General features: G+C 39.2%; 2 protein-coding genes and 1 non-coding gene across 8 annotated transcripts in view; 2 read left to right on the top strand and 1 right to left on the bottom strand.

Moving 5' to 3' along the window:
* The window catches only part of MAPKAPK5 (MAPK activated protein kinase 5), a 42,962-nt gene that overhangs the window by 8,398 nt on the left and 16,047 nt on the right, over positions 1 to 18,517 (bottom strand). For all 6 annotated transcript variants that reach the window (XM_045456995.1, XM_045456993.1, XM_045456992.1 and 3 more), the window contains 3 exons: positions 16,941 to 17,030; positions 15,838 to 15,933; positions 1,768 to 1,848 (listed from right to left, as the gene is read on the bottom strand). In XM_045456995.1, the coding sequence (XP_045312951.1) occupies positions 1,768 to 1,848; positions 15,838 to 15,933; positions 16,941 to 17,030 (267 nt within the window). The remainder of the gene's footprint in view (positions 1 to 1,767; positions 1,849 to 15,837; positions 15,934 to 16,940; positions 17,031 to 18,517) is intronic.
* Positions 1 to 18,517, top strand: part of TMEM116 (transmembrane protein 116) — a 166,131-nt gene that overhangs the window by 139,616 nt on the left and 7,998 nt on the right. The gene's annotated exons all lie outside the window — the stretch shown is intronic.
* On the top strand, positions 17,813 to 17,966 carry LOC123588624. The gene has a single exon (XR_006707942.1). It is a non-coding gene; the product is annotated as a small nucleolar RNA SNORA62/SNORA6 family (small nucleolar RNA).

Below are 18,517 nucleotides of genomic sequence, written 5' to 3'. Positions count from 1 at the left end.
CATACCACAGCTGCGTCCTGCTGAGAAAAGCTTGGAAAATGGGGTGTCTCAGGTACTCCCACCCATGTTTTGGCATCATACTAATGGGTATTCGTAGATGGCATGACCCATGCTATAGAACATAATTAAAAAATTATAGAAGTGAAAGGAATCTTAAAAATAATTCAAATCCCTCCCTTTCCACATGAGGAAACTGATACTACTTTTTAAAATTGAGGTTGATAGGGCGCCTGGGTGGCTCAGTCGGTTAAGCGTCCGACTTCAACTCAGGTCACAATCTCGTGGTCCGTGAGTTTGAGCCCCACGTCGGGCTCTGGGCTGATGGCTCAGAGCCTGGAGCCTGCTTCCCATTCTGTGTCTCCCTCTCTCTCTGCCCCACCCCTGTTCATGCTCTGTCTCTCTCTGTCTCAAAAATAAATAAACGTTAAAAAAAATAAAATAAAATAAAATTGAGGTTGATATGTTTAACTTCTAAAAATTTAATTGTATCTTATTATATATTTTTGTGAAAATATTATTTGCAAATGTAGCATTCAGTGTTCATTTAGTTGCCAATATAAAGATTATCTCTAGACGAACTTATATACACGTTCAAAAGCAATGTTTATTATTCAAAAGCTGTTTATTATTTCAACATGCTACTCATGTATAGTGCATAATTTTTATGAATCCCATGCTAATTCATGAGCACCACAGGGTTTACAAAATGGAACAGGAAAAGAAGAAAAAAATAGCACCAGAAAATAATATATCACACAAGAATTCACTGCATTCATGCCGAGATTTTAGCAAGTGGATCAATGTCATCTGAGTGCTTCTACTCCTCACTTCCTGCCTGCATCAAGAAGCAGGAAGCAGTTTCTGAGTCTGATGCCGTAATCAGCACAGCCCTCAAACCGTCACCCCATAAGAGCAGAGCTGCCTGTGGTTTTGAGTCTGTAAGACCAAGATGTGGAGCAGTAATTACTTGGGGACTGACGAGTGTTAATCATGAAAGTAGATGTTCAAGGTTCTGGTTACACTGTGCCAGTGACAGTGCGAAGCACAGGGTCATGAGTGGCAGAGGTCCCTGTGTGTTCTTTCATACGTATGTCTGTGTGTACATGTGTGCAGACACTATAGGAATACGTGGCACCCTCTAAGGTGTGGGACCCAAGAAGAGCTGGCCTACTGCCTTTTTACCACACCCAAGTCCTTCTCTGTCATCTACATTCAGCCATGAGTCCCCAAGCAGCATCATTTTTTTTCTGATCTACTCAGTGACTCCAGGACCTGTTTTAAAAGGCCCTAATATTCTTGTGCTTTAGAGCAGAGATCCTGATGCCTAGACTACAGACTGAGAACTGTGATAGTACCAGGAACACATGCTGTGTGTCACAGACACTGTTCTAAGTTCAGTATTTTTGGGTAAGAAAGAATGGCCATGGAACATTCTCAGAAACGGCCTCCACCTCAAAAAAGCAAGACAACCATGTCTTTTAAATGTGGTCAGTGGACCATACAGTTACCCAAATAAATAACCTACAGGCAACCATCGCCCTTGGTTCCTGCTGCAAAACCTCAATTGCTAAGAACCTTATTTCATATTTCATCAGACAAAAACTTGAATTCCAAGTACTCTTCTGCATGTGTGGCTGCTGCCAGCTTTTTGGGCAGGAATATTATTAAGGGATAAGAATGGAATTAGCCACATTCCCAAAGAGCCACAAACACCTCACAGAAGAGGGGCTACACCTGAGGGGTGAAGGCAAGTATCTCTTCCCCTACCTTGTTGTAAGTGTAGGGTGTTGGTGAGGTAGGTATGATGCCAGATTTCTCCTTCTGATGCCTTCTCTGCGCCTCCAGTACCTGTCAGAGTCAGACCAAAGGGGACAATTTATTGAAAACCACAACAACGACCTACAACTTGAGAAAGAATGCTGGAAGGCTGAAGAGGGTAGACACTGGCGGTCAATAATTAAAAACAACAACAACAACAACAACTTCTGTAAAACACAAACTGTCAAAAACCTTTTACCCCTCTTACAACCGACAATTTATCAGTATTTGCCCAGGTCAAGGACATGAAGATCAAGTCCTTAAAAGAGACTGAACTCTTCTTCCTGCCCATCAAGGCATCTGAGATCATGTATTTTTCCTGGAGACACAGACATTCCCTTATGCCTGTATAAAAGCAGACCAGCGCTGGCCAGTGGATCAGGTTTGAGGTACTTGTTGCCATCAAGGACTATAGCAGTCATGTAGGTCTGGGTGTTAAGTGTTCCAAAGAGGTAACCATGGGGCCATCATCCTGGCCAAGCTCTCCATTGTCCTGGGCAGGGAGACCCCTGGGGGAACAATACTGGCACACCCCACAGATTACTTGAAAGTGACAGGATGATGCAACTCTGTGCTGGTCTGCTTCCCTTGCACACCCAGACCCCCATGCCCATGAAGCTGCTGATGGCAGGTGTTGATGACAGCTGCCACACCTCGGCCAGGGGCTGCAATGTCACCTGGGGCAACTTGGCCAAAGCAATCTTCGATGTCATCTCCAAGATCTATAGCTGCCTTCCCCCTGACACTCTGGAAAGAGACTGTGTTCACCAAGGCTCCCTGTCAGGAATTCACTGACCATCTTGACCACATCAGAGAGTCTCCATGCAGAGAACTCAGGCTCCAGCTATGGTCACCACACAGTGTTCTTACACAAGAGAAATAAAGCGAATTAATTAAACCTGAAAAAGAAAATACTGTTTATAATAGCACAAAAAACAGTAAGGATAAATCTAACAAAGATGGGAAAGACCTATACACTGAAAACTACACAAATGTTGTTAAGAAAAACTAAAGGCAAAAAAAAAAAAAAAAAAAATGGAGCAATACAGCCTGCTTATGGATCGGAAGGCTCGGTATTGTTTGGGTGTCAGTGCCCCTACATTGAACCATACTTCTAAAAGAACCCTAGTCAAAATTCCAACAAACTTTTTTGTAGAATTTAACAGCTGACTCTAAGTTCATACGGAAATGTAAAGAAATTAAAATAGCTAAAACAACTATGAAAAAGAACAAAGTTGGCTAACACTACCTTATTTTATATTATTATAAAGTAATTATTATATTATATAATTATTATAAAGTCACAGTAATCAAGACTGTACAGTACTTGTTAAAGACAAGCAGATCACTGGAACAGAACAGATAATCCAAAATTAAACCCACACATGTACATTCAACTGATCATTGACAAAGGCTCAAAAGCAATGCAACGAAGAAAAGATAGCCTTTTCAACAAATGGCACCAGAACTGGATACACAAATGCTAAAAAATTAATGTGGATCCATACTCATGCATTACACAAAAATTATATCAAAATGGATCACACACCTAAATGTAAAGCCTGAAACTATAAAACTTGTATGAGGAGATCTTGGGTGATCTTGGGTTAGACAAAGATTTCTTACATAGGAGACCAAAAGCTGAGTCCATGAAACATTTTTAAAAATTGATAAATTGGCTTTCACCAAAATTAAAATCTTTTGCTCTTCAAAAGACACTGTTAAGAGAATGAAAAGATAAGCCACAGACTGGAAGAAAATCTTTCCAAAGCATATATCTGATAAAGGACTTCTATCCAGAATACATAAAGAATTCTCAAATTCGGCAATAAGAAAACAACACAATTTTAAAAATGGGGTGGGGCACCTGGGTGGCTCAGTTAGTTGAGCGACCAACTCTTGATTTCAGTTTAGGTCATAATCTCATGGTCTGTGGGTTTGAGCCCCACCATGTTGGGTTCTGTGCTGACAGCGTGGAGCCTGTTTGGGATTCTCACTCTTCCCCCTCTCTCTGCCCCTCCCCACTCACGCTCTCTCTCTCTCTCTCAAAATTAAATAAATAAATAAAAATAATTAAATTAAATTAAAATTAAAATGGGAAAAAGATTTGAACAGATGCTTCACCAAATAAAATATACAAAAGGCAAAGAAGCACCATGAAAAGATGCTCAACATCATTTAGTCATTAGGCATATGCAAATTAAAAGCACAATGAAATACCACTGCATGCCCACTAAAAAAGACTGCCCAGGGCACCTGATTGGCTCAGTTGATTAAGCATCTGACTCTTGATTTTGGCTCAGATCACAATTTCACAGGTTAATGGGTTCGAGGGTGGAGCCTGCTTGGGGTTCTCTCTCTCCCTCTCTCGTTGCCCTCTCCCCCACCTCCCTCAATAAATAAGTTAACTTAAAAATAATAATAAAAGACTGCCCATACCAAATGCTGGTAAGAGTGTGGACACCTTACACTCTCAGACACTGCTGATGTGGATGTAAAATCATACAACCACTCTGGAACACAGTCAGGTTGTAAATAATGATCTAGCTATTCCACTTCTAGGTATTTATCCAAGAGAAAAGGAAATAATTTTGTACAAAAACTTGTACACAAATGTTTATAAGAGCTTTATTTGTAATAGCCCAAAACTGAAACAACCACATATCCACCAATAGATGAATGAACAAACAAATCAAGATACACCAACATAATGGAATACTTATTAGCAGTAAAAACAACTAAACTATTTACTGATACATGTAACAACATGTAATTACACTGAGTGAAAGAAAACACCCAAAACTGAAAATACTGGATGATGTGGTACTTTACACATAAATCTGCAGAAAATGCAAATAATCTATAATGACAGAAAGCAGATCACTGGTTGCCTGGGAATGAGAGGACAAGAAGAGAGGCAGGGAAAGATTACCAAGGAGTACGCTAAAACTTTTGAGGGTGATGGATATGTTCACTACCTTGATTGTGGGGATGGTTTAATGAGATTATATAAATATATATATTAAAACTTACAAATTATGTAATTTAAATATGTATAGTTTATCATGTATCAATTATATTTCAATAATTTTTTTTCCCTTAAAGAGGGCTTCTTTGGTAAAATAAACCTTGAAAAGAAGAAGTATCAGCTATGTAAAAAAAAATACAACACTCTGGCCATGATGGATTAACCAGTACAACTTTCTTTCCCACCACACACAACTTGAACATTGGACAAGATATAAGAGAAAGTGGGGCATCTGGGTGGTTCAGTCAGCTAAGCATCCAACTGTAGATTTTGGCTCAGCTCATGATCCCTGGGTCATAGGATGGAGCCCTGTGTCAAGGCATGAAGCCTGCTTGAGATTCTCTCTCTCCCTTTGTCCCTCTCCCCACTGCTCATGCTCTCTCTCTCTCTCTAAGAAAAGATAAAAAAAGAAAAAGATTCCTTCTTATCTTAACAAAAAAGATATGAGAGAAAACTGTTTTCTGACACTGAATAATATACAACACAGGTCAGCAAACCCTGAGAGAGAGCAAGCAAATGTGGTAATCCATATGATCTGTCAAGAAGCATTTTCTGGAATGCAGTGCAGGGAGAGATTCTAAGCAGGGTACAGAGGGCTCACAGGAGTTCAGTAGTGTGGCCAAAATTTGTGGAGCAGACTACCAACTGTGGGGAAGGTACGCAAAAACCTGCATAAGGATCCCTTTGATCTTTGGGTACATACAGTAAGCTGCACATGGTACAGCGAGACCCTGTGAGACCAGAGAAGCAGCCAGCTACTAGAACAACTACTCGGGATCTATAAGCTGAATAATTCCCAGATGTTGCAGAAGTCTAGGAGATACCTGACGTCCAACTAGCCAAGGTAAAGAACTTACTGATCATCTGCGGCATCAATAGAGGACCAGAAGTTTTCCTCTAGGTAGCAGGGCTGAGGTAACCCGAGAATAAGGCCTCATCTAGACTCACCCTGGAAGAATTGCAAAGCAAGTTTCAAGACAACCAAGTGGACCTGCATGTAACTTACCACTCACAAAACAATCTTTTTATATACTTTTATTTAAAAAAAAATTTTTTTTAACGTTTATTTTTGAAAGAGGCACAGAATGCGAGTGGGAGAGGAGTAGAGGGAGAGGGAGACACAGAATCTGAAGCAGGCCCCAGGCTCTGAGCTGTCAGCACAGAGCCTGACACAGGGCTCAAACTCATGAACCGTGAGATCATGACCTGAGCCGAAGTCAGACGCTTAACCATCTAAGCCATCCAGGCGTCCCTGTTTGTAAATATTTTTAAATGACAACAAAATCCAGACATTCACCAACATAATATTATAACATCCAGCACCCAATAAAAATTTCTTCAACATGCAAAGAAGCAGGAAAATGTAATCCATAACCAGGAAATGTGATCTGTAACCAAGGAAAAAAGTCAGTCATAAAAGCAGACTCAGAAATGACAAGGGTGGTGCAATCAGCAAAGATTTTATTACGTATGTTGAGGTACATAAAGGTAAACATAAACATGAAATAAGAAAAGAAACAGATGATGTAAGTCAGAAATGTGGGGCACCTGGGTGGCTCAGTTGGTTGTACATCCAACTTTTGGTTTCGGCTCAGCTCATGATCTCACCATTCGTGGGTTTGAGCCCTGCATTGAGCTCTGCACTGGCAGTGTAGAGCCTGCTTGAGATTCTCTCGCTCTTGCTCTCTCTGCCCCTTCCCTACTCGCTCACTCTCTCTCAAAATAAATAAATAAACATTAAGTAAATCAGAAATGAAGAAATTCACAGATTAGACAATGCAGAAGAAAAGAGTAGTGAAATTCAAATCATAGTAACAGAATTTGGCCAAAGTGAAAGAGAGAGAAAAAAAGATGAAAAAAAACAAAAAGATCACGGAGTGTCTGGCTGGCTCAGTCGATGGGTGGACCATGAAACTCTTGATCTCGGGGTTGGGAATTCAAGCCCTACCTTGGGTGTAGAGATTACTTAAAAATAAAATCTTAAAAAAACAAAACAAAACAGAACCTTTAATGCTCTGTGTGTGATCTAACCTACATGTAACTGGAGTCTTTGGAAAAAGGCAGAGAGAGGACAAGCAGAAAAATATTTGAAGAAATGTCTGAAAATTGTCCTAAACTGATAAACACCGTAAACTGACGGATCCAAGGAACTCAATAAACCCCTAGTAGGAAACAAACAAACAAACATCTACACCACAGTCAAATTTCTGAGACCTGATTAGGATCTAGGATGTAGAAAGCTGGAGTGTTACTCCCATCCTAACAGCAAGGAAAAGCTAAACTACAAAATCATCGCTTTTCTTGAACCGATTAGAGATCAGAGGTCTCAAGACAATGAAATATTGTGCATTCTAAAGAAAGGCCCTTCCAGTAAGAAGCAAGATGTGAAAACTAGCTCACCTATGACAAGCCAGGAGGGAGCATTATAGCATGCCATATGAGTAAAAAGAATTCAGCTAAATTTTTAGCAAATTGCTAAAGGCAAAGTGTGGGCTAGCATGAGGGCTAGAAGACCCTGTAGGAACCATAGAAACAAGGGGAGTTTGCACCACTCACAGACGCTTCTGCACAGACTTCCACCAGATACTCAACAGGACCTGCACAAGACTGAGGCTGGTTCAGAAAAAGATACCTGTTGCTGCCAACACCCTCCACCAGGCTGGCAAGCACAATCTAGTGCTAGAGAAGACTGTGAATTGAGAGCCCCTCTGAGGCACACAGTGCATAGGCAAGGCCAAAGCTAATGGTGGAGAAGTAACATTAAAAATAAATAAACATGAAGCGCCTGGGTGGCGGTAGTTAAGTGTTTGACTTTGGCTCAGGTTCATGGATTCAAGCCCCGCATCAGGCTTTGTGCTGACAGCTCGAAGCTTGGAGCCTGCTTCAGATTCTGTGTCTCCCTTACTCTCTGCCCCTCCCCGCTCGCATTCTGTCTCTCTCTCAAAAGTAAATAAACATTTTAAAAGATTAAAAAAATATATACAAAACTTCAATAAATAGATCTGTATTTTTAAACTGACTGAATCATTAAACATTTTCTACAATGAAAACTCTAAAATACGTATCTATCTACCTATTTATTTTTTAATTTACATCCAAGTTAGTTAGCATATTTAGTTGCATTGTTAGTGCAACAATGATTTCAGGAGTAGATTCCTTAATGCCCCTTACCCATTTAGCCCATCCCCCCTCCCATAACCCCTCCAGCAACCCTGTTTTTTTCTCTATATTTAAGAGTCTCTTACGTTTTGTCCCCCTCCCTGTTTTTATATTATTTTTGCTTCCCTTCCCCTATGTTCATCTGTTTGATGATACTTGAAGTCATATGATACTTGTCTTTCTCTGACTGACCAATTTCGCTTAGCATAATACCCTCTAGTTCCATTCACATAGCTGCAAATGGCAAGATTTCATTCTTTTTGATTGCCTAGTAATACTCCATTATATATATGTATGTGTTGTGTATATATCTTTATCCATTCATCCATCAATGGACATTTGGGCTCTTTCCACACTTTGGCTATTGTCAATATAAACATTGGGGTGCATGTGCCCCTTCAAAACAGCATACCTGCATCCCTTGGATAAATACCTAGTAGTGCAATTGCTGGGTCATAGGGTAGTTCTGTTTTTAATTTTTTGAGGAACCTCCATACTGTTTTCCAGAGTGGCTGCACCAGCTTGCATTGCCACCAACAATGCAGAAGAGATCCTCTTTCTCTGCATCCTCGCCAACATCTGTCGTTGCCTGAATTGTTAATGTTAGCCATTCTGACAGGTGTGAGGTGGTATCTCATTGTGGTTTTGATTTGTACTTCCCTGATGATGACAGATGTTGAGCATTTTTTCATGTGTTGGTTGGCCATCTGGATGTCTTCTTTGAAGAAGTGTCTATTCATGTCTTTTGCCCATTTCTTCACTGGATTATTTATTTTTTTGGGTGTTGAGTTTGATAAGTTCTTTATATGTTTGGGATATTAATCCTTTATCTGATATGTCATTTGCAAATATCTTCTCCCATTCCGTTGGTTGTCTTTTAGTTTTACTGATTGTTTCCTTCGCTGTGCAGAAGCTTTTTATCTTGATGAGGTCCCAATAGTTCATTTTTCCTTTTATTTCCCTTGCCTCTGGAGATGTGTTGAGTAAGAAGTTGCTGCAGCCGAGGTCAAAGAGCTTTTTGCCTGCTTTCTCTTCTAGGATTTTGATGGCTTCCTGTCTTACATTTAGGTCTTTCATCCATTTTAGGTTTATTTTTGTGTATGGTGTAAGAAAGTGGTCCAGGTTCGTTCTTCTGCATGTCGCTGTCCAGTTTTCCCAAAACCATTTGCCAAAGAGACTGTCTTTTTTTCCATTGGATATTCTTTCTTGCTTTGTCAAAGATTAGTTGGCCATACATTTGTGGGTCTATTTCTGGGTTCTCTATTCTGTTCCATTGATCTGAGTGTTTTGGGGCCAGTACCATACTGTCCTGATGATTACAGCTTTGTAATACAACTTGACGTCCGGAATTGTGATGCCTCCAGCTTTGCTTTTCTTTCTCAGGATTGCTTTGGCTATTCAGGGTCTTTTCTGTTCCATACAAATTTTAGGATTGTTTGTTCTAGCTCTGTGAAGAATGCTGGTGTTATTTTGATAGGGATTGCATTGAATATGTAGATTGCTTTCATAGTATCGACATTTTAACAGTATTTGTTCTTCCAATTCATTGAGTGTGGAATATTTTTCCATTTTCTTGTGTGTCGTCTTCAATTTCTTTCATAAGCTTTCTATAGTTTTCAGTGTATAGATTTTTCACCTCTTTGGTTAGGTTTATTCCAAGGTATTTTATGGTTTTTGGTACAACTGTGAATAGGATCAATTCCTTGATTTCTCCTTCTGCTGCTTCATTATTGGTGTATAGAAATGCAACCAACCTGTACATTGATTTTATATCCTGCGACTTTGATGAACTCATGAATCAGTTCTAGCAGTTTTTTTGGTGGAGTCCTTTGGGTTTTCTACTTAGAGTATCGTGTTGTCTGCAAAGAGTGAAAGTTTGGCTTCCTCTTTGCCGATTTATGCCTTTTATTTCTTTCTGTTGTCTGACTGCTGAGGCTAGGACTTCCAACACTATGTTGATTTACAGTGGTGAGAGTGGACATCCCTGTCGTGCTCCTGTCCTTAGAGGAACGCTCTCAGTTTTATCCCATTGAGGATGATATTAGCAGTGGGTCTTTCATATGTGGCCTTTATGACCTTGAGGTGTGATCTGTCTATCCCTACTTTTTTGAGGGTTTTTATCAAGAAACAGTGCTGTATTTTGTCAAATGCTTTTCAGCATCTATGGAAAGGATCATGTGGTTCTTGTCCTTTCTTTTATTAATATGATGTATCACATTGATTGATATGTGGATATTGCACAAATTTATTCCTGCATCCCAGGAATAAATCCCACTTGATCATGGTGAGTATTATTCTTTTAATGTATTGTTGGATCCAGTTGGCTAGTATCTTGTTGAGAATTTTTACATCCATGTTCATCAGGGAAATTGGTCTATAGTTCTCCTTTAATTGGGGTCTTTGTCTGGTTTTGGAATCAAGGTAATGCTGGCTTCACAGAATGAGTTTGGAAGTTTTCCTTCCATTTCTATTTTTTGGAACAGCTTCAAAAGAATAGGTGTTAACTCTTCTTTAAATGTATGGTAGAATTCCCCTGGAAAGCCATCTGGCCCTGGACTCTTGTTTGTTGAGAGATTTTTGATTACTGATTCCATTTCTTTACTGGTTATGGGTCTGTTCAAATTTTCTATTCCTATTTCAGTTTTGGCGTTTATATGTTTCTAGAAATTTGTCCATTTCTTTCAAATTGCCCAATTTGTTGGCATATGATTGCTCATAATATTCTTATTATCATTTGTATTTCTGCAGTATTGGTTGTGATCTCTCCTCTTTCATTCATGATTTTGTTTATTTGGGTCCTTTCCTTTTTCTTTTTGATCAGTCTGGCTAGGGGATTATCAGTTTTGTTAATTGTTTAAAACAGCTCCTGGTTTCATCGATCTGTTCTACCATTTTTCTGATTTTGATATAACTTATTTCTACCCTAATTTTTATTATTTCCCTTCTTCTGCTGGTTTTGGGCTTTATTTGCTGTTCTTTTTCCAGCTCTTTTAGGTGTAAGGTTAGGTTGTATAATTGAGACCTTTCTTCCTCCTTTAGGAAGGCCTGGATTCCTATATACCTCCCTCTTATGACTGCCTTTGCTACATCCCAGAGGTTGTGGGTTGCTGTGTTTTCATTTTCATTGGCTTCTATGTATTTTTAATTTCTTGGTTAACGCATTCATTATTGAGTAGGATGTTTTTTAATCTCTAAGTATTCGTGTTCTTTCCAAATTTTTTCTTGTGGTTGATTTCGAGTTTCATAGTGCTGTGATCTGAAAATATGCAAGGTATGATCTCTGTCTTTTTGTACTTATTGAGGGCTGGTTTGTGACCCAGTGTGTGATCTATTTGGAGAATGTTCCATGTGCACTCAAGAAGAATGCCTGTATTCTGCTGCTTTAGGATGAAATGTTCTGAATATATCTGTTAAGTCCATCTGGTCCAGTGTGTCATTCAGTGCCATTGTTTCCTTGTTGATTTTCTGCTTAGATGATCTGCCCATTGCTGTAAGTGGAGTGTTGAAGTCTCCTACTATTACGATATTATTATCAATGAGTTTATGTTTGTGATTAATTGATTTATATATTTGGGTGCTTCCATATTGGGGGTATAAGTATTTACCATTGTTAGATCTTCTTGGTGGATGTCTATCTCTTAATTATGATATAATGCCCTTCTTCATCTCTTGCTACAGTCTTTATTTTAAAATCTAGTTTGTCTGATATAAGTATGGCTACACCAGCTTTCTTTTGAGAACCATTAGCATGACAGATCATTCTCCATCCCTTTACTTTCAATCTACAGGTGTCTTTAGGTCCAAAATGAGTCTCTTATAAGCAGCATACAGATGGGTCTTGTTTTCTTATCCATTCTGATACCCTATATCTTTTGATTGGAGCATTTAGTGTACTGAAAGATACGAATTTAGCACCGTTCAGTTGCCTATTGAGTTGGTATTTCTGATGATGCTCTCTAGTCCTTTCTAGTCTTTGTTGCTTTTGGTCTTTTCTGTTTTGTCTTTTCTCCACACAAAAGTCCCCCTTACAATTTCTTGCAGGGCTGGTTTAGTGGTCACAAACTCCTTTAGTTTTTTGTCTGGGAAACACTTTATCTCTCCTTCTATTCTAAATGACAGCTTTGCTGGATAAAGAATTCTCGGCTACATATTTTTCCAAATCAGCATATTGAATATACCTGCCACTCTTTTCTGGCCTGCCAAGTTTCTGTGGATAGGTCTGCTGCAAACCTGATTTGTCTTCCCTTATAGTTAAGGACTTTTTTTTCTTTGCTGCTTTCATAATTCTTTCTTGTCTGTGTATTTTGTGAATTTGATTATGACACGCCTTGGTGATGGTCGGGTTTTGTTGAATCTAATGGGAGTTCCTGTGCTTCTTGGATTTTGATGTCTGTGTCCTTCCCAGATTAGGAAAGTCTTCCACCATAATTTGCTCACATAAAACTCCTGCTCCTTTTTCTCTCTTCATCTTCTGGGACTCCTATGATTCAGATGTTATTCCTTTTTAATAAGTCACTGAGTTCTCTAAGCCTTGTATCATGCTCCTTTGCCTTTGTTTCCCTCTTTTTTTCTGCTTCATTAGTCTATAACCTGGTCATCTAAATCGCTGATTCATTGCTCTACTTCATCCATCCTTGCTGTTATGGCATCCATTCAAGATTGCGTCTCAGTTATCACATTTTAATTTCTTCCTGACTAGATTTTATTTTTTTTATATCCACAGAAAAGGATTCTATGACGTTTTCAACCCCAGTTGGTATTCTTATTATCGTGGTTCTAAATTCTAGTTCAGACATCTTGATTATATCTGTGTTGATTAAGCCCCTGGCTGTCATTTCTTCCTCTTCTTTCTTTTGGGGTGAATTCCTTCGTTTTGTCATTTTGGAGGAAGAAAAAAATTAATAAAGTAAAAGATGAAAAGTAAAAATTTTAAAACAAAACAAAAATCAAATAAAGGAAGCTAGACCCTAAGTGTGTTTTGGTCTGCTTGTTGACAGAAGCTTGATAGAACAGAGAAAAAAAAGGAAAGGATAAAAGAAAAAAAGATAAGAAAAAAATTTAAAAATTAAAAAAACTTAATGTAATAAAATAGAATAAAATGAAATAAAATGAAAGAGAAATAAAAAAACTTTTTAAATAAAAAATAAAGGAATAAAAATAAAAAATAAAATTTTCTTTCTGTATTCAAGAATGAGGAAGAAAAGGAAAAAGAAAAAAGGAAACATTTAAGCAAAAACAGAAGCAAATAAAACGAACAAATAAATGAACCAGCGAACAGAATGAAACCCGAATGAAGTTACATCCAGTTTACCCCAGAACTGAAACTATGAAGCCTTCCATAGTCCATACACTAAGCAGGTGGAATGCCTTATGCTGTTTTTCTAGGGGATATGCTTGGAGGGCGCACTTAGGCAGGACTTAGTGTAATGGCTCCATTCTCCACTAGGTGGCTGCTTAGCTTACTGGGGTGGAACAGTGTGGTGCGCATGTGTGCATATGCACGCATGCATGTGGGAGAGGTGGAAATGGTTTCACCCAACAAATTAAAAAAAAATTTTTTAAATAAGAACAAAAAACTGCTGCTCTTCAAAAGACCATTAAGAAAACTGAAATGCAAGCCACAGTCTGAGAGAAATATTCATAATATATATGTGGTAGGCAGAATAATAGCTCCCCAAAGATTTCCATGTCCTAATCCCTGAAGCCTGTGAATATGTTACCCTACAGAGCAAAGGGACTTTGCAGATTTTATTAAATGAAGGATGTTGTGGGGCGCCTGGGAGGCTCAGTCAGTTAAGCATCTGACTTCAGCTCTGGTCATGATCTCATGGTCTGTGAGTTTGAGCCCCGCGTTGGCCTCTGTGTGGACAGCTCAGAGCCTGGAGCCTGCTTCAGATTCTGTGTCTCCCTCTCTCTGACCCTCCCCCGTTCATGCTCTGTCTTTCTCTGTCTCAAAAATAAATAAACGTTAAAAAATATATATATTTAAATGAAGGATGTTGAGATGGGAGACTATCCTGGATTATCTGGGTGTGTCTAATGTAATCACAATTATAAATGGGAAGCAAGAGTGTCAGAATCAGAGAAACTGGAAGATGCCATACTACTGGCTTTGAAAACGGAAGAAGAGGCTACCAGCCAAAGAATGCAAGGCACCTCACAAAGCTGGAAAAGGCAAGGGAATGAATTCTCCCCTAGACATTCCAGAAGGAACACAGTCCTGCCAACACCATGAACCATTTCAGACTTCTAACCTCCAAAACTTTGAGATAATAAATGTGCTGTTTCAAGCCACTAAGTTTGTGGCAATTTGTCATGGTAGCAATAAAAAGTAATATACATATACAACAAAGAACTTGTATCCAGAAAATAGTAAGAACTTTTTATACCTCAATTATAAAACCAACAACCAAAAAAGGGCAAGAGATTTGTACACATACTTTACAAGAGAATGGTGTACACATATTTCACAATAGAATGTCCAACAAACACATGAAAAAGCACTCAACAGTAGCCATTAAGAAAATGCTATAATCAAATCCATAATGAAATAATACTGTGGACCTACCAGAAAGACTGAGATTATAAAGTGTAACATAAGTTGGTAAGAACATGAAGCAACCGAAACTCTTTAACTGGTGAATATGTAAAATGGTACAACCATTTTGGAAAAGATGTCCCCCCAAATTTGTAAATGAATGTTCCCAGCAGCTTTCTTCATTATAGTCCAAAAAGGAAACAATCCAAAATAGCCATTAGTCAGTGAATGGATAAACAAAACATGGCTTAGTCCTATTATAGAATACTACTTAACAAGAAAAAGGAACTGATGCTACGTGCAGCAACATGGATGAATTTCAAACACACGCTAAGCAAAAGAAGTGAAATACAACAGGTACACGAGTTCCATTCATATGAATTTCTATAACCGGCAAAACTAACCCATGATGACAGAAAGCAGATCAGTGCTTTCCTGGAGCCAGGGGTTAAGCTGGGAGCAGACTGACTACAAAGGTTCACAAGAGCTTCTGAAGTGATGGAAATATTTTATATCTTGATTGTGGTAGTAATTATGCAGGAGTATCTGTGTCAAAGCACATCAAACAGGAGTTTTTTTAATTGTACATCAAACCATGATTTTAAAAGAAGTTGAATTTATTTAAAAAAAAATTTTTTTTTTAACGTTTATTTATTTTTGAGACAGAGAGAGACAGAGTATGAACAGGGGAGGGGCAGAGAGAGAGGGAGACACAGAATCTGAAACAGGCTCCAGGCTCTGAGCTGTCAGCACACAGCCCGACACGGGGCTCGAACTCACGGACCGTGAGATCATGACCTGAGCCGAAGTCGGACGCTTAACCGACCAAGCCACCCAGGCGCCCCTGAATTTATTTTTTAATTTAAAATTTTATTGATTTTATTTCTTAATTTAAAAAATTTTTAAGTTGTTTTTAATGTTTATTTATTTTTGAGAGAGAGACAGAGCACGAGTCGGGGAAGGGCAGAGAGAGAGGGAAACACAGAATCCAAAGCAGGCTCCAGGCTCCAAGCTGTCAGCACAGAGCCCGATGTGGGGTTTGAACTCACAAACCATGAGATCATGACCTGAGCCAAAGTCAGACACTTAGCCAACTGAGCCACCCAGGCGCCCCAAGAAGTTGATTTTAAGAGAATAAAATGCCTGCACCTAATTAAGCAGACTGTAGGTTTCTGAAGCTGAGCTCTCCCTTTCCCATTTGTAATATACACCTACTTGTGCTGCAGAAGAGAAGAAATGTGAGTCTATAGACAGCATGGTGATACATCCTGTGGCAGAAACAGCAAACACTTACCTGAGGTGCTACATAATAAGGGGTGAATTGGGGTGTCATCAAGTCACCTTGGTCAATTTTGGCAAACCCAAAGTCACACAACTTCACTGGGGCATCCTAAAATAAAGCAAATGGAAGTCACTGCTCCAGAGTTCTCAGTAAACACTAAAGGAAAATCCAACTGGAAGACACATTACCTTGAGCTCTCACTCATGGGTTTCTGACTAACACCTGAGCCTATGAATAGCATGTCCTCACATCTGAAGACAATGATTCATACTGAAGAATCTTTCTTAGTAATACAGAGGTAAAGAATTTCTGCCCACTCACAGTTGGCCTTGTTTCATGACTGGTAATTTGCAGTACTAAAATCAAGATTTTAGCCAAAAGAAAAAAAAAAATCTTAGCCAAGTGCCCCCTGACTCTATCTACTGGCCCATCATCTTTTCGATCCAGGGTGCGATTTCACTTTTACCATCAGCTTCAAGATAGCCAGAGCAACTTATTTGGTGGGACATGGTACATAGGGCAAGGGGTGAGACGGGAGAGGAAAAAACACCTGATCAAAATTAACAGCAAATATAACCATTACGCCTGAAGGTAATTTTTTTTTTTTTTTTTTAATTTTTTTTTGGGACAGAGAGAGACAGAGCATGAACGGGGGAGGGGCAGAGAGAGAGGGAGACACAGAATCAGAAACAGGCTCCAGGCTCTGAGCCATCAGCCCAGAGCCCGACGCGGGGCTCGAACTCACGGACCGCGAGATCGTGACCTGGCTGAAGTCGGACGCTTAACCGACTGCGCCACCCAGGCGCCCCGGTAATTTTTAACAGCATATAGATTACTGCCCCTTCCCAAAGTACCTCCAAATAATATCCAAAATCTTAAGTCTTACAAATGCATTATCAGTACCATCCAAAATTATCAATGCCAGGGGTACAGTAGAATTCCTCTGAGCCTCTAGCAAGGAAACAAGTGGGGAAAGTAGGCTGCCTGAAGCACTTCGGCTTAAAGCCTCCTCACCATGGATTCAGAGCACTCCAAACACATACACACCTACACACCCATTCCTGAACTATGCTGAGCGTGGCAGCACTAAAATGCAGCAAAACAAGTCATCTCACCAAAGAGTTATCCTTGAAGAGCAGATTTTCAGGCTTGAGGTCTCTGTGAGCAATGTTTAACAGGTGACAGTGCTGTAGAGCCAAAGCTATCTGGAAAAGGACAGTGGAGCAACCACATCTTAGAAAAGACAGCTCTTTAATGCTCCTGGTTTAGAGAACTCAGGATGTTAAAAAAAAAAAAAAAAAAAAAAAAAAAGATCCTTAATTAAGTCAATTACAACTGTGGTCAGTTTTCAGTTTTAAAGCAGAAATTAAGTAAGACTTTGGGTACCAAGGAATAGAAATGAATTAAACTTAGTTTAAGTGCAACCTGTATTTTATTAAACAAAGAGGAAAATACAACAGTAACACACTTCTTTTGTCAAAGTAAACTGATGGTTAAATCCTGTATGAAATGGGAAGAATGAAATGCTTCCAATTCCACTCATCTGAGATGCAACGGGGCTGCAGAGTAAGCGCTGTGCCAGGCAGCCTTCGTAGGGTTGGGTGTTGCCCAGCAGGGCAGTGGCCACCAACACCTGGCTCAGAAGGGAACTGCACTCTCCAGGGGGCTCAACTCCAAGCTCTGCCTTCGAGAAAAATAGAAAGCAGCTAACTGGATTTTTCCACCAGATGTTCCAATTTGCTCATCCCATTTGTTGAAATGAAATGTCACCTATTTAAGTGGGTTTGAAGGGTTTTTGTTTTACAGAAGATTATCAGAGCACATCCTAAGATTTAAAATATTTGAAAAATACGAGGTGTATTTTTTAAAATTAAATAGAGAGAACAAATTCTACCTGTTTTTTAGTTCTCAGTATGGAATTGTCCTTGGCATTCCAAATATCAGTTCCTCCCTACCAGAAAGGAGGCTTCTAATAATGCGTGAGGCTCCTTCACATTGGTAGAGCTTGGATTTGAGGCTGCTGGCTGTGGTTTGCACTCACAAGCATAGGTAGTGTGCTATAAGAGGGTCAAGTCTTCCGCTAACACCGCAAGGGTCTCTGGCCCAGTAAGTAGAGTTTGATAGTAATTCTTGCTACAAGTGAAAAAAAAAATGCTTGAGGCTCATGGAAAATTTGGAATAATTTTTTTATTAAGAACCAATTAGGCTGTGCTTCCTGCTTTTTGCCTTGCTTGCTTGGCCTGAAGATAAGCCTTGAGAGTCTAGCTTTTCACCTCTTCAAGAGGTAATTTCAGTTAGATTCCTAGTGTTGTTTGTGACATAAATCATTTCTGTAGCAATAAAACATGATGTCAAAATAGACTATAATCAGGAATAACCCAGAATTAGAAAGACCTTAGAATTCTATGAAAATCTGATAAGGTGACTCAAAAGCAAAGTGTCTTGTATACAATCATCTTAGAACATATTTTTATACCATACAATCTTTCAGGTGTTATCAGTAGCAATTTATCTCCAAGTCCAACAATAGTGCTTAGACACTACATGTTTAATAGCTACAGTCTAAAAAGGAATTAAAAAATTACCTTCCTTCCAGAGTGTATTTAAATCTTATAATAGACAAGCATTGACAACCACTTAAAAATACAGTGCTCCCCACCAAAGCATAAAAGGGGTCACATTTCTCCTGTCA

Source organism: Leopardus geoffroyi, chromosome D3 (genome assembly GCF_018350155.1).
Source record: "Leopardus geoffroyi isolate Oge1 chromosome D3, O.geoffroyi_Oge1_pat1.0, whole genome shotgun sequence".
Classification (NCBI taxonomy): Eukaryota; Metazoa; Chordata; class Mammalia; order Carnivora; family Felidae; genus Leopardus; species Leopardus geoffroyi.
The sequence above is the reverse complement of the archived record's forward strand: the minus strand, read 5'-3'. Positions and strand labels throughout refer to the sequence as shown.